At 39.1% G+C, this 16508-nt stretch overlaps 2 protein-coding genes across 5 annotated transcripts; one reads left to right on the plus strand and one right to left on the minus strand.

Annotated features, from left to right (window-relative positions):
- Positions 1–475: 475 nt before the first annotated feature.
- LOC119746075 (solute carrier family 25 member 44-like) lies at positions 476–8320 on the minus strand. 4 transcript variants are annotated; one of them, XM_038222863.1, is made up of 4 exons: positions 8244–8320; positions 5102–5798; positions 4150–4289; positions 476–3522 (listed from the first exon to the last, which is right to left on the minus strand). In XM_038222863.1, exons 2-4 carry the CDS (start codon positions 5700–5702, stop codon positions 3331–3333), a joined length of 933 nt encoding a protein of 310 aa, XP_038078791.1. In that variant the 5' UTR covers positions 5703–5798; positions 8244–8320; the 3' UTR covers positions 476–3330. The 4 variants fall into 4 exon arrangements, with proteins under 4 accessions (XP_038078791.1, XP_038078790.1, XP_038078792.1 ...); XM_038222862.1 differs by lacking the exon at positions 8244–8320 and adding an exon at positions 6638–6788; XM_038222864.1 differs by lacking the exon at positions 8244–8320 and adding an exon at positions 6439–6577.
- On the plus strand, positions 6797–14600 carry LOC119746077 (metaxin-2-like). The gene is made up of 8 exons (XM_038222866.1): positions 6797–7160; positions 7983–8033; positions 8273–8392; positions 8538–8614; positions 8841–8933; positions 10260–10424; positions 11463–11539; positions 11854–14600. Exons 1-8 carry the CDS (start codon positions 7109–7111, stop codon positions 12023–12025), a joined length of 807 nt encoding a protein of 268 aa, XP_038078794.1. The 5' UTR covers positions 6797–7108; the 3' UTR covers positions 12026–14600.
- Positions 14601–16508: the final 1908 nt, after the last annotated feature.

Here is a 16508-nt window from a genome sequence, read left to right on the forward strand (position 1 = left end):
ATGCACTAATTAACTGCCGAGGAATACGAAATACAAAAGGTTAAATCAATCTTTAATTAATGCAATCATTCACCGCAGGTATAGTTGAACAGAAAAATTTCTTAGTTGTTTGAACGCGTCAGGAGCCGGCGAAGTCTTCACAAAATGTGTACAAAATACGTCATATCAAAAAATATCCGTAACAAAATGTATTGAGCCCATGCCAGTACTTAATAAAATCCGCACCGTTTGTACAGCTTTCTCGCTTCATGAAAACATAAGAACCAGACTAGATGTTCACTCAAAGCAAGCGCCCTCTACGATGAGTCATGTTTCCCCGTGACACTTCGTAATGAGCTAGGCAACTTTACCATGGGCGGAGCTAGGCCCACCCCGACAAATGCCCTTTACCTTCTAAAACCATTTATATCAAATACTATAATTTTCCCGTACATTAAAAAAAAATGCCGGTACAAATTACTACACAAAAACCAAGTCAATTTGAAATATTCATACTTTATTGTTAAAAAAATGTATGATAAATATATATTTTTACTGTACTCAATGTTATGCACATGAATTATTAAAACCTACATGTTCAAATCCTTACATTAGCTACAGCTTCATCAAATAAAGTTTAAATCATTTATTTAAAAAAAGACACTGACAATTATAAACTTATACATTGCAAGAAGCACATCAAATGATCAAAGGATAGGGCAAAACCAATTGTAACACAACAGCAGTGCAGTGATCCCTCCACGAGACAAACACAAAATAGATAGGTACATTGTACATGGAAGAAAACAGTACATGTACATCAAAAGGTGCAAAAGTTACAAGCAAAAAAACGTAAAAATACAATAATCTTGATTGATGTCATTTATCACCATAATGATCACAATCCTAAATATTGAACAGACTGAATAAAGAAACACACATCTATATTCAAATCACTTGCGTTCTGCCAAAGTTTGAGAAATTGAAAATGTGGTATTTTGACTATGTAATAATTTTAAGATTAAATAAAGAGTTCAGTGAAAATGTTTTTTCCTATTTAATTAAAAACAAACAAAATAAACAAAAGCAGGGAATACATTGCTATGACAAATACACTGTTTCTGAACAGTAAGTCTTTTCTGAAAAAAAAACCCCTTATTTCTACTCAAACTGCTAAGCATATTTTTCTTTCGCTGACAATTGATACTTGTATCAATCATCAAAATAATTTTTAAAAAACCAATGCAACAATGAATCATTGATTACGCAGAATTTTACAGTACACTGATTTTCTGAATTTGTTTTGGGCCACTTGTAGTCTATAAATTCAGCACCTGATTCAGTAAGGTACAACACAACTCACCCTCACCACAATACCTTAATAGTGTGGACCAAGATGGTTGAACAAGGGTGGGGAAAATATTATGTGTACCACATACATGTACATTGCACAAGGTGAACAAAAAGCCTCAAATTCTATAAATGGACTGAAAGTTGTAGTTTTAAAACAAAAAAAGAAAGGGTTTAACAAAAAACGAAGCACCTTTAAAATACAATGTAGTGAGCTCGGTGAAAAAAAGCCCTGTGTTGGTAGTCTCCAAATTAGTTGTGTTTTCTCAGTTACTGTTTATACCTAGTGACTCCCACTTCTGTCTGTTTTTACAAGAACATGTCAGATCTGCAGATTTCTTTGTCATTAAGACACTCAGGAAAATGTGTATTTCATGTAGTCTGATGTCTATTGAAGTTAAAGCTCAGTGGATACTTTGCATATGACAGCAAACCTACACCCATATGTTTGGTGTGAAACCTGTATGACTTTGTTAGTGGCAGGGACAAACTGCATGTCACTGGAATCATCCACAGATTACAATATCTCTTGATGCAGCATCAGACCCATTCTGGTAATTTTAAAATAGCCACATTAAATGCAGAGTCTGTCTGGTACGTACATGTAAATTACTGCCATTCAGAGATAGGCCAACTTTACTGCAAGTTCAATTGTGTTTTCTTATATTCAAAGTTGTTAATGGAGTCAAAATCACAAGACAAATCCCATGTTATACAGGATGAATGATAGGGATGCATTAGTCACTTGTCACTTGACTACTACATTACAAAGTTAATACTGTTAACTAAATGGCATACTGAAGTCCTACATTTGTGCGTTATATTCACCTGATATTTATAAGCTATTAAGCTTATTTTTTAATTTTGGGAAATGGTTACTGGAAGACTTAAATGAAACAATCATTGTTTTGACCTAATTCCATATTTTTTTCTTTGACATGATTGGACATCAATAAAATAATGTGACTGTCCTGTTTATCAAGAAACGTTTTTGTTATTATCTAGGTTACTAACAAATACATGTATGATGTATAGGAATATTATGATTTCATTCTGAATTTTTTTTTTCTTTTGGTGATTATGATCAGTGATTAGAGAAAACAAACATTAAAACTTACAGGTAAAAAAAACCAGATTAACAAACATTCTTTGAAATTAAGGGGAAAAAACTTGCCTGAAACTAACAACTGAATACTGAACAAACTTTGCTGTCACTATTCAGTATTCATGCTATTCAAACACTGCCCCAATCATGGCACAAAACTATTGAACATGTTGAACCCACATTGTAAAACGCAGCAAAGTTTGAACGCATTTAGCTATCTAAAATAACTGAATTTAAAACAAGTTTTCAGAAACAAAGACTTAACCAACTCTAGCAGTTTAGATAGTATGGAAGGAATTTAGGTCTAAATTTATTGATTTCAATTAAAATCGTAAAAGCATTGCAATGTACAAATACTGCAATATGTGTCTGTATCTTGCAAGATCACTGCTTCTCACATAAATAGACACAGTGCAACAATCTTCCTATCTTCCCAATTTATACATTAACCTTATCAGCATTCAGTCAGTACAATGTAGGTTTGTCATAATCTCCCCATTTCAAAAGCCCCAAAACAAAAAAAAGCAAATGAACAGCAATCATTCAATTTCATGGGCCTACAATGACTTACAGAGGAGAAATGTCTCCACGATGCTTGCTTTTTGGATGTGTGATAGCATTCGCACAGGGATTTAAAAAAAAAAAATTAAATGAAAACAAATCTGTATAAAAAAAAACAATAAGTGGGGTATACCCATGGAGGGTACTCAGAGAATGTTTCTCAGCACTTCAATTTTTCCCTCTAAATTGATGTAAGCGCTGACTGTCAACATGGGCTCCTTACATCAAACTGTAGCTTAGCAACCAACGTATATGTACGTGTATGTACATGTATTAACCTCCTGTTTTGCTAAGACATGTACCATCTTGCTTTTCTCTCAAACATTCAATCCTGCCTACCACTGGACTTTGTAGTCAACCTCTGGTTTGATGCTAAGTCTCTTGAGGATTTCATAGGAGACGGCGATGACTAGACCAGCAGGTACAGTGGACAGCAGACGGGCTGAGAGTCCCTTCTTGAAGCCTGATATGCCTTCCTCTTGATGCAGTCTTCTGAATGCTCCCAAGATAGAGTCACCTCCTGTTACCTTAAAAGGATTCCAATAAATAACTTCAGTCCGCATTTCAAAATTACATGCAAGTGTTTAATGTTGCTTTGGTTTGAAATACAGGGTATTCAATTGTGCTCAGGTTTTATTGAAATTTGCTGACAAAATGGAGGATCAAAAACAGCCTTCTCCTTCACTTTTTGCAATGACTAGCAACTGGTGACAATGGTGTTCAGTGTGGGTGCAGGTCAACTCGGTCCCAAACCAACTCGGTCTGAGTCAACTCGGTCCCCATGAAAAAAAAATGTATGTATACAATAATTGAATAAATTAAAGTATCTTTCCCCTAACATGGCACAATTAAATTTTTCGCCCCTTGTGCCTTGCTAGAGCATTTTTTCCCCTAAAATGTCACCGTTGATCTGAGTCCGAGTTAACTTAGCACCGAGTTGATCTGGGACCAAGTTGACTTGGACTGAGTTGGTTTGGGACCAAGTTGACTCGAAACCGTCAGTGTCACGTCTTTCTTTGTCAACAGTGTGGGTTAGGGTTGGTACACTTGTACACAGAAGCCAAGTTTTCTGACTGTGAGAACTGTGTTTTGAATACATGACCAATTATTCACAATACTGATACATGTATTACTATTTTCTAGGAACTACTTACCTGTAATCGTGTTCTAACAATGTCCATTGGGTTTGTTAGGATCGAAGCTGTAGCGCTGGCTAAGGGTCCAGACATTGCCTGGATTGCCACTGCTGGCACTGATACATGTAAAGAGGCATTCAATAAAAATGCTAGCTGCTCTGTAAACAAAAACGAAACAAAACAAATATTTCAAAAACATAACCAAGAACGAAAAAAGGGTGTAATGGTTGTTCGTTTTCCCCCCAAAATAAAACTTTTTAGACATGCTTTTAAAGAAAACCTTTGCAAACAAGTAGGGAAAGAAAAACTCAATTTACATGTATATTGTTTGCATATCTGCATGTATCTGGCTGGATTTGAAACAGGTTCACCAGGAGTGAAGGGTGCTTACCAGTGTCCTTTATAGTAAAATAAAAAGCTTACACATTCAATCCCATTTTGTTTCAGTTGCTCTTCAGCAAAAAAAGATTGAATGCCTAACTTTCTGCTTAATGCAGAGCGCAGACGTCACACAACTTAGTCATTATGTTGCCTGTTGCATGCAATTCACACAAGTGTAACACAAGGTGATACAATTTATTCTATCCTTTGGTCTTGCACTAGGCTAAAATAGAAGAAGAGATTTTCAGTATTTACTCCATGTTTTGCTGATCCACAGTTTCCCACACAAGGTGATACCATGTTCCCTACTTCTGTCAACTATTCAGGAGGATTTGCAAGCTATTGCTTGGACAGATATCATCTCCTATCTAAGAAAGTAGACATTTGACATTTTTCACTGCCGTAATTAAATTGGAGGGAAAAATCTGCTTGGTTGGGATATAACCGAAAGAACCCCAAGACCAACTTGTTGAAGGAGAAAAAACTAATGTTGGGTCAAAAGTTAATAATTTGTTTCCCCAATAAATCTGTAATAACTGTCAAAATGTTGCCCAAGATACGATGAAATTATTGCCCCCTTTCAACCTACCTGCATAAAAATGATAGAAAGGCCACCACAGTGCACTGTTGGGCATGAAAGTCATAATGGAGGCCGTGTAGCCTTTATAAAATCCAATTGGTCCGTCTTTGTGCCATATCTTATGAATGATTCGCTGAGCGTCTTTGAAAGTCACTTTCCTCCGTCCAGCCTCTAAGTTCAGTGCAGAGCCCTGCATCATTATGTGCTGTGATATTATATCGATGGGTACCGTTACACTCTGGGCAACCAGGGAGGCACAGGCCCCTCCCACAAATGATTTGGTCATGTTGCTGGCATGGTCACCAAAGGCCCTTCTGGTGACTTCATAGGTGGTGATATAGACCTGGCCGGATAAGACAGTGAAGGTGTTGATGAAGAATCCTTTATAGAGCCCCCGTATCCCTTCATACTTGGTGATCTTCTTGAAGGCGTCCCATGTGCCCGAGTACAGAGCATTCTGTGTCTGTACTTGGAGCCGTGTCTTGATCAAGGTGGTTGGGTAGATGGTCACACGGATGAACATGCTCATCATGAAGCCAAAAGTGTAAAACTTGCGCTTGTCCAAGTCGTCCCATTCTAGGATTCGTATCTGGCGTTCCTTGGGCGCCATTGGTCTCCCTTCATGGACCCCCCGTGGACGGAACCTACTCTAGGTGATGACCGGACAAATACTTAGGACTAGTCTTCAGACTGGAACAGCACCACTCTGGAAAGGGAGTATTATAAAAAAGACAGATTGAAAAAAAAATAATCCAAATTTAGCACATATGATGCACATTGACATGATTTGGGAAGCAAGATTCAGGCAGTAGGCCTAGAATATTTTGATTAAACTTCTGCACCTTCCATTCTGGGCCCAATTTTATGGCTCTGCTTACTGTAAGCAAAACATTTTTAAAAACCTGCTTACCACTACAAGAAAATACTGTGCTTAGGCCTTACTTGACTTCCCTCTCATGTGCAAAATATTGAAGAAAAGTCTCCTTTAAAAATTGAATTGAGTCTGCAAACTTGGTTGGTGAAATACCGGTACTGAGGACATTTTCTTTGTCCCAGTGGAATGTTTTTTTTTTCTTTTCTCGAGAACGGTAAGACATTAGGTTGTTTCCTTTCAACCAGATGTTTGAAATAGGCTCAGTAAACAATCCAAAACATAAAATTATCAGGGATTTCAGGACCTAGTGTCCCTTTATTAGTTTAACCATTAACAGTGACCATGGAGGAAGTCTATTCCTTCCTCCATGCAACAAAACACATGATACATTGACAGAAGTATACTATCATGTAACAAACAGTAGGCCTACATGATACCAATAATGATGTGATGTACTACTACCACCAATTACCCAATAGTACTCTATCCCATCATGTAGCACTACATGCACTATAGCTAGCACTAGCACTGTAGCAGTAGCATGACCAGCACTTTTTAAAAGCGAAAAGTTTTAACTTGATGACTCCATAATCTAATTCATGGGGGTATTGATGGCACCATCGACTATACGTGTAGTGACTACCATTAGCCATCCCAAGAACTATACTTACTAGAGATGGTTTCGGCGACTGAATACCAATTCAAAGGGCGATTTCATGGATCCATTTTCTCATGAAAACCACTGACGTAAGTGCTGCCGGCGCGGTATATGCCGGTACCGGACCCCCAGCCTATTATCCACTAACTCGTTGTGTAAATTGGTTGGGTACCAGACAACTTAAATTTTGGAAAGGTGTGGTGTGCAGTACACGCGGGCCGCAAAGTCGAGTCGCAAAAAGCCTTCCGATTAGGTGATTCCCAGCTGCAGATCAGCCGCGAATAGCTAGCTCCATGGTCACACGATTACAAAGAAATAGCTGATTACCAATCACTGAATGAACGAATCATGAAGATCGTCGAATAAAAGAGGAGCGTTGAATTTAAGTTTTGACATCACATTACAGACTGGCGCGATTGAAGTTGAACATACAAAAATTACAACGTAAAAAAGACAAGAAAACAGCATCGTCATTGAACAAGACATGGCAACTCCTCTTGTAAGACAAGCTGCTGAAATACACAACAGATCAAGAGGTAAACAATTTCTTATTTCAATATTTGATCCTACCATGCATAGTACCAAAATAGCTCCATGTTGGGGCCGGGCGCGGGCATATCCCGCATGAGTAACATTGTCAATACAAATGTAGCAGCATATGCCATGCTATATACATGTATGTACCGTATATAAATGACTGTATTGTAATAGTGCAGGAGCGGAGATTGTTGGTGCTATTTAAAATGATGTATACAAAATGTACACGCAAGTATTTGATTTGATTTGATTTATTTGCATTTTCCAAGAATGATCATACAGTTTGAATATACATGTAATATAGTTAAGATTTAACAAAACATATCTTGAGTAACCTCCAGCTTAACAAGCTCATCAGGAAAACATCATAACATGTGAATTCCTGATGAGCTTGTTAAGATGGAGTTACTCAAGCTAAACAAAATTCACATCAAAATTTATCAAAAATCATACAAAAAATTTAAAATAAAACTTAGAAAATCCCCATGCAGTGGAAATGCAAGGATAACGCCCCCCCCCCCCAAAGTATTGTACTCAATATTACGGAGGAAGGAAAACAGATCTCCATGTTCACATGTAGCCTATCTTATTTTTATTAGTCCCACATTATGATATGTCATGGATGTATGTACAGTAGAGTAGTAATGCTGAAATTAAGTCATGTTGGGTCTGGATGAGTAAGTACTTTTTTTAAATACTGAATTTTGTTTGGCTGGATTAAGCCCTATTTTTATGAAATAAACAGAGGATTTAGTTTCAAGAGACAAAAATGCAGTGGGCCTACTTTCAATGAAACACGTTCTGAATATTCCGTACTGCAGGTGATCAGCCTATCATTGCAGAATATCTGGAACTCTACCAGCAGAATGAAGGTTAGTTAACCAATGCAACACAATGGTAAAGGACGACCAATGCCAAGAAAAACCTCAGACTTTGAGAAAATGTAGAGACAAAAATAAACAAATTTTCTAACTTTACCCAGAGAAAAGATGTTTTATCATGTTTATCTGTCATGTCTGTTGTAATGGACAAATGTCAGCAAACAAAACAATAATAGTAATAACTTTTAAATTAACACTCACCATTCGTTGTTGTTTCTCATGGTTTACAGTGGATCAGATTCTCCTACCAGAGCAAACTCAGTGTCTGGCAGTCAAGACATTCCTCCACATGTGCAATGTCAAGTTCCATCTCAAGATGCGCTCCAATGCTGAACAGATGTCACCATCCAGTTAGTCTACAACACATTCCTTTCTTGTCTTTACACAATCTCAACCTGTGGGAAACTCATTCATATCTTATGAACCACAGTTTTCCAAACTTTCAAACGCTTCAAGTTTGCTACCCAAGCTTCTTATATATTTGTCTTTCTACAGAGGGTCTGCCATTCATCAAAATGGGTCCACAGATTATCTCTGAGTTTGAGCCCATTGTAGAACACCTGTCACTCAAGGTAAGTGGTAGTAGTTCACCTTAAAGTAAGCTACAAGTGCTTTTAGAGACCCTTAAATGAAATGTCTTTTACCTCACCATGAGCCCAATTATATTTTAATGTGACTTCCGGTACATTTGTCTCATCTTTAGACCCTTGAGGAATATCCTTCAAGGATCAATCCAGTCGGTAAGCAGCTCGAGACAGTTATATTTACTTTTTTGAGTTTTTTCTTGATTATTGACAGGGTGTGAGTCTATCAGGTGAACTCAGTGGCTCTCAGAGGGCGCTGTTGAAAGCGTACATGTCTCTGACTGTCAACAGATTACATTTGGCCGAGGTAAGTCAGATTGTGTCGTGATGCATGTACCTTCAACTCCTAAAGCGATATTCTAGTCCATGTAGTACCACGCCTGAACTGTGTCACCTAGAGATCCCACAGCAGGAATATCACAGGTTGTCTCTAATAAGTGCCCATATGTACACATGTAGATTCTATACCTCCTAATTGTTGTTAAGTCCAACACAAGTTATGAAAGGACTTGTGACTGAACTTGTGACAGGACTTGTGACTGGACTTGTGACTGGACTTGTGACTGGATTTGTGACTGGATTTGTGACTGGACTTGCAACTTGACTTGTGACTGGACTTGTGACTGGACTTACGACTTGACTTGTGACTGGACTTGTGACTGAACTTGTGACTGGATTTGTGACTGGACTTGTGACTGGACTTACGACTTGACTTGTGACTGGACTTGTGACTGGACTTGTGACTGGATTTGTGACTGGATTTGTGACTGGACTTGCAACTTGACTTGTGACTGGACTTGTGACTGGACTTACGACTTGACTTGTGACTGGACTTGTGACTGAACTTGTGACTGGATTTGTGACTGGACTTGTGACTGGACTTACGACTTGACTTGTGACTGGACTTGTGACTGGACTTGTGACTGGATTTGTGACTGGATTTGTGACTGGACTTGCGACTTGACTTGCGACTGGACTTGTGACTGGACTTACGACTTGACTTGTGACTGGACTTGTGACTGAACTTGTGACAGGACTTGTGACTGGACTTGTGACTGGACTTACGACTTGACTTGTGACTGGACTTGCGACTGGACTTGCGACTGGACTTGTGACTGAACTTGTGACTGGACTTGTGACTGGACTTGTGACTGAACTTGTGACAGGACTTGTGACTGGACTTGTGACAGGACTTGTGACTGGACTTGTGACTTGACTTGTGACTTGACTTGTGACTGGACTTTTGACTGGACTTGTGACTGGACTTGTGACTGGATTTGTGACTGGACTTGCAACTGGACTTGTGACTGGACTTTTGACTGGACTTGTGACTGGACTTGTGACTGGAATTGTGACTGGACTTGTGACTGGACTTGTGACTGGACTTGTGACTGGACTTGCGACTGGACTTGCGACTGGACTTGCGACTGGACTTGTGACTGGAGTTGTGACTGGACTTGTGACTGGACTTGCGACTGGACTTGCGACTGGACTTGCGATTGGACTTGTGACTGGACTTGCGACTGGACTTGCGACTGGACTTGTGACTGGACTTGTGACTGGACTTCTTTGGACTCAACTATGAGTATGACACTGCACCCTACAGCCAACTTAATGTCATACACCTTTACAGCTTTACATAACTTGGTGTGACAAGTTGACAGTGGAGGAGATCACCAAGATACGATATGGCTCACCCTACTCCTGGCCTCTAACCAGGATCCTGCCGTGGCTAAAACAGCAGGAAGTCGGGAGGTATCTAGAGGCCCAAGGGTGGAACAACAAGACTATAGACCAGGTAAGCCCAAGAACCACACAGATTAAAGGTCATAGAATTGTGACTGGACTTGCGACTGGACTTGCGACTGGACTTGCGACTGGACTTGTGACTGGAGTTGTGACTGGACTTGTGACTGGACTTGCGACTGGACTTGCGACTGGACTTGCGATTGGACTTGTGACTGGACTTGCGACTGGACTTGCGACTGGACTTGTGACTGGACTTGTGACTGGACTTCTTTGGACTCAACTATGAGTATGACACTGCACCCTACAGCCAACTTAATGTCATACACCTTTACAGCTTTACATAACTTGGTGTGACAAGTTGACAGTGGAGGAGATCACCAAGATACGATATGGCTCACCCTACTCCTGGCCTCTAACCAGGATCCTGCCGTGGCTAAAACAGCAGGAAGTCGGGAGGTATCTAGAGGCCCAAGGGTGGAACAACAAGACTATAGACCAGGTAAGCCCAAGAACCACACAGATTAAAGGTCATAGAATAGGCAAGGCTGTGAAATCTCAGCTTAATAGCCAGTGATTTCAGTTTTTTGTTTGGGATTTCAGCTTTTTCCCCTCATTTGCTATGTACAAAAGTATAGGAGATTTTCAAAGTTCACTTTTTTTTCACCTTTTTCAGCTGTTTTCAGCAATTTTTATCAGTGGCCAATCACACCCCTGATAGGAGACAAGGTGATCAGACTTTCCCATATTTTGAATTGACGTGACCACACAAACTCATCCAGACAGGCAATTATTGTCACTCAGGGAGGCCCCTAGTAAAGGTAGAAGCATGCTGGCCAGATACACGTAGTTCTGTGATAATGAGGATCTGGGCAAGGCTTACATGTAAAGGGGGGGGGGGGGGGCTGTACAACCAAACAATCAGAAACGAGAGCATGTGAAGGACACTTGCACATCAACCATTATGCCCAAGCCAAATTGTGCCTGTTGGTTTTAGTTTTATTTTCACTGTTGGGGGTAAAATTTTGCTGCTTGAAAATCATGAGTTGTGTGTGGAATTTTCTTTTCAACCTTTTCTTTCGTCCTTCAGGTATACACAGAGGTAGACATGTGCTGTAAAGCTCTATCAGACAAGCTGGAGGACCAGTATTACTTCTTTTTGGATCGGTGAGCATTCAAAGAAATGAATGGGTCTTTGTCATTGCTTGGAGTATTATCAAGATACATTGAATATAAAGATGTTCAAGGAAAGAGCCATTAATGTCTAGTGTCTGTAGATGAGGTGAATCCAGATTTATTGAATGCAGTCTTATTGTGAGTTCAAAGCCCACTAGGTGTCCACGGGGAAGCTACTTTACCGCAATGAGCCACTCGTGAGTTGAATTATGTGAATGATCCCTGGTCCTTGTTTAAATACACTTGCTTATTAAAATAGGTCTTCCCCTGACTAAAATCACTCTTGTTTGCCTTTTGCTCCTCAGTCCAACTGAATTGGATGCTCTAGTCTTTGCTCACCTGTATAACCTGCTCACCACCGAGCTGACCAGTGCCAAGCTGGCAGACATTGTCAAAAAATATGACAACTTGATGAGATTCTGTGAGCGGATTCGTCAGCGTTACTTCCTGGAGGGTGAGGATGGAGAGGATGGGTGATGGAGCATCATAGATGGTACTCAGGCTCTGTTGTTGCTTTGTGAATTGGCTACCAGGGTGACAACCTGTATTCATGCGGCCAGATTTAAGAGGCCACAGTGGCCAATGTTTATTGTAGCAATGAGAATATCCGTGAGAAATCTCATGGTCGGCCAGTGGTATCCACATGCATGACAGTGTTTTATGGCATTGTGAATTTAACTCCTGTGCCAATTAGATAAGTGGTTGCTTGGCTGGGCGCCATTAAATAAACTCTAAGAATGACACGATGTGAGAAAAGCTTTCCACGGTGCAGTCCAAGCTCTGTTGTTGGCCTTTGAAACAAACTGGCCATTGTCATCTATGATTGTCAATTAGCCAAGAATGAATCATTAAAAGTTGAGTTGATCGAGCCTTCATTAGTAGACCACAGTGAACTGGCCACATTGGTCAGGTGGCTAGTAGGCAAAGGTTCTGCATATGCAGTAGGTGTGATAGCTCTCCTTGCTCATGTAAAATTATCATTTCACCTGTCGTTTTGATCAATTCGCTAATTGATCAAAATGACCAAATAGTCAGTAACCACCACCACTATTACCAATTAAGGTCTTTGTATTTGCAATAAGTGCTGACCCTCCAAATGTTTTTTATGGCTCTCATTAATGTTATGCATTGCCCCGAATTGGCAACAATGGCCAAGTGGTCCATGGTCACAAGGCTTATAGTGCATATGCAGTTTCTTTGATGCCTACCATCCTGATAGATGTACATGTTAAAATTGACAAGTGGTCACCAATGATAGCCACATTGTTTATTAGTCTTAGATGAGAGGTACCAACCGATAACTGACTGACTGACTGTCACGTGAATTAGACTTGCTTAAGTGTCACCCTGACCAAAAAGTTTGAAATATAATTACCCCTGATGCCACTGAATAGGCTGCATCTGGCCCATTGAGAAGGCCACATGCATGAAAATACTCCCAGTGATTAGGCTTTACCAGGCTTGCATAATATATAGTCTTGTTCTAATCTGATGGCCGCATCATAACTAACATCAGTGCTTGGGTTTACTCAATTTCTGTTGTATTTTTATTTTCTTTGGAGAAATGAAGTGAACTTATGGAAAGCTGAAACAGCTACATGCACATGTAGGTTTTGTTGTTGTATTGAAAATATAATGGCTGGAGTGAACTGAATGTGTTCAAACTTTTGTGAACTTGACATTGATATATAATATCAGTACACCCTATCTTTGCCATACCCTTGGTTGAGCTATTAAATAAAATGTAATTTTCCTGGTTCAGTACATGTATTTGCTGGTTCAGTAATTTAGTGATCAGAACTGTTTTATCTCCTTTCACCATTATGTGTACCTTCATAAGAAAATTGCTTAAATTGAAGGCCAATTTTTGGATCCAGACCTTGTGCACCAGCTGCAGCAGTCATCGTTGGTGGCGGTCTTTATTCAAAGCCATTGAAACCGACAGTAGTCATCATACGGCACGAACCGCCTTTATGCATGAAATGATATACAGAGTGGAAGTCCAACTTTAAAAAAGCAGCATGAATAGCGCCCTCATTCGGTTTTATTGAAGTTCAATTTTGTTGAGCCAGCAATATCCCGTTATCGTTACGCATTCCCTCCATCCCCAATGTTGGAAGTGAACACCTTGGAATTAAATACTCCAGCAGTTTCAGAAACCCACGATACTCATATTGGGGAAAAGAGGAACATGGAACTTTTCATGAGACGGAGCAATGAGTGTAGCATTTCATTAAACGCTGTACTTGTACTGGAACCAGAAATAGATGCAAAGTTTCCTAAAATGAGGACTCAAAGGGATGCAGCTTTGACGGTTTTATGGTGTCATTTGCATTGTGTGAGTTGCTATTGAATGCATTCTGTAGCCACAGGAGGTCAGATGTCAATTTTTCTTTGGCGACGAATTTGTCACCTTTGCATGACAACTTATTCACAGAAATGCTCAGTGATTTTGAAGAAAAAAAAAGCGTTAGTGTACAACATGCACTGTCCTGAAGTAGAAATGTGGTCCTGGAATAGGGGAGGGGCGGGGTTTTTCAACATTGGGAGGGTATCCGAAGATGGGGTGGGTCTGATACTGTGACCCGTTTTCAAAAATATTTTAAGTTTTTTTTCTTCTATAAGGACAATTGATACCAAAATCTGAAAGTTTTTAATTCCCAATAAATGCATTTGTACCCAATTCCGTTATTTAGGGGGCCTATACCGTCCTTGCCCTTTATGGGTAGAAACAAATAGATCAATGGCAAGTAATTCATGTAATGCACGTTAACCATTGTTTATGCTAAAAATAGCTCCCATAATCAGCGAACTGAATATTTGATGAAGATTGATGATGATACAAAGCTAGTTGATTTTATCAACCGTCGTACCGTAGTGTGTTGGCCTATAGTAACCCAGCAACGGGCCTCTGTGCTTCTAGACTTACGCCTTTCTGCGGTTATCGATAAGTTGAAATGATTCGATGATGTAGTTGTGTAACTAAACTCCAGTCCAACCAGATCGATGAGTCTTAGTTGCTGTTATTAAAGAGGATCAAGCGACCTTGGGATTTTGTGTGTAGTGTCCGTTTTCTCGACTGCGACAATTTTTTTCTCCTATAAGCTGTCCGTTGTCAATTTTTCCTGTGATACGAATGCATCCAGAATTTGATTCATTCAGGATGGATTCTTTGTAAGAAGCAAACCCGAACGCCTCTCACTTCCGCACAATTTCTTCCGATGGGCCTTCAGGCACGATAAACAAGTCAGGAAGACTTCATTATGCTCGTTACGTCAGTAAGAACATATGTGCCTTCTTAAAGTAAACCCTGTGAAATGTGACGTATACTGTGGTTTTGAAACATCAATATGATGACGTCATTGTGACGAAAACGGATGTTACTAAGGTCTAGTGGTTTTGATGTTCCTGATTGTAAATGTTGTCAATAATGGACAATTCAAATGTTGTTCACCAAGAACTCATCAAGACAAGGACAAACACGGCGTATTTTTTTCCTTTTACCCACATTTCCCAGTGTGGCATGATGCTAGATCTGTAAAAAAATCTAAACGTTGGCTTTTGGGGATGGGTAAAGGATTGACAAAAACTGTATTGAATGCAATTAAACGCAACCGCACGGAACGCAACGAGATAATGGGGAAAAAATCAAGTCGAATCATCCACAATGAAGAGTAGGCAATCTGAGGCAACTATCATTTAAATCAGTCCTTTCCTCTTTTACATTATTGTATATACAATTTATTCGTATATAATATAACTTCATATAGCAGTTTCACTGGCATAAATATACATACACACCAACTATGGACAGTTCACAATTGAATAAATATAGTACAAATTAAAAGCTTCGTTATATTCAGATTTCGAGCAATGTTCACAACTTAATACCATTTCGAAAATCATATCTTTTAGTAAATAAAAAAAATACAGACTCGTAAAAAATAAAATATGCAAAAATAAATATAGTGTAACATTCAGTCCGTGTTTACAATATCCTATCAGTGCGTTTCAAGACAGACGAGCGAAATTGTACACTAAATAAATATTTCCATTGAGTTACGGTGCCTGGAAGTTTCGGAAGATATTAACAGACACAACATGAATATATTATTTTTACACACAACATTTCTCTGTGCTATGGGGATTATCCTCACCCTATCAAACTCGTGCTATCATAGGCCTATAAGCAGGTTCGGAATTGCGAATGCGCACATAAAAATTGGACGATTTTGACGTCGGGATAAGAACAGCACATATTAAGTCAATGCCGGCAAAAGGGGCGCACCTATAATATATCTACACAACCTGCAAATTTGCATTCAACCAAAAGGATGAATGCATAACTTTACAAAATAATTGGAAAATTTTACGAGCAAGGTGTAAAATATGGTAAGTCCACCAACTTCGCAGAAATTTATTGTTTTCATTCTCGTTGGTATACCCACTTTGAATTTACACGCAAACTGCAGATTGTTAACTTGGCAAGAACGTTTTGTGCACACGTGATATAACTGTTTACATATCGTAATTCCGACTTGGTTTGTTGTTCTATATATAAATTAAAAACTAATTTAAACGTGGATAATAAGTACAAGTTTATAAGATTTGAGGCTTTGCATGGTGGGGTATCGGTATTGTTTCGGTTTTGCGGTAACACCATGTGGTAATAACTACTGCTTAGAAGATATTAGTTCTGAGAAGAACTTGTCCTGCTTATTATCAACTTGCTAAGTAGTTTTTTTTTGTTTTTTTTTGTTTTTTTGTTCTGTTTAGAACAGTCCTGCTGTAAGTTCTAAAAGAAAAAGAAAAAAAAGAAAAAAAAAAAAAAAAAAAAACTACTTAGCAAGTTGATAATAAGCAGGACAAGTTCTTCTCAGAACTAATATCTTCTAAGCAGTAGTTATTACCACATGGTGTTACCGCAAAACCGAAACAATACAAGTACAAGTTTGTCCTA

This window comes from Patiria miniata, unplaced genomic scaffold (assembly GCF_015706575.1).
Source record: "Patiria miniata isolate m_02_andy unplaced genomic scaffold, ASM1570657v1 HiC_scaffold_7, whole genome shotgun sequence".
NCBI lineage: Eukaryota > Metazoa > Echinodermata > Asteroidea > Valvatida > Asterinidae > Patiria > Patiria miniata.

Bases quoted from the DNA above. Each gene is read 5' to 3' on its own strand.
- LOC119746075 (XM_038222863.1), bottom strand. From the start codon at position 5,702: ATGGCGCCCAAGGAACGCCAGATACGAATCCTAGAATGGGACGACTTG. The intron at 4,290-5,101 runs GTAGGTTGAAAG...TTTTGTTTACAG, and splicing joins TTTCTATCATTTTTATGCAG to AGCAGCTAGCATTTTTATTG. The intron at 3,523-4,149 runs GTAAGTAGTTCC...AATCCTTTTAAG, and splicing joins TTGTTAGAACACGATTACAG to GTAACAGGAGGTGACTCTAT.
- LOC119746077 (XM_038222866.1), top strand. From the start codon at position 7,109: ATGGCAACTCCTCTTGTAAGACAAGCTGCTGAAATACACAACAGATCA. The intron at 8,615-8,840 runs GTAAGTGGTAGT...GATTATTGACAG, and splicing joins TAGAACACCTGTCACTCAAG to GGTGTGAGTCTATCAGGTGA. The intron at 8,934-10,259 runs GTAAGTCAGATT...ACACCTTTACAG, and splicing joins ACAGATTACATTTGGCCGAG to CTTTACATAACTTGGTGTGA.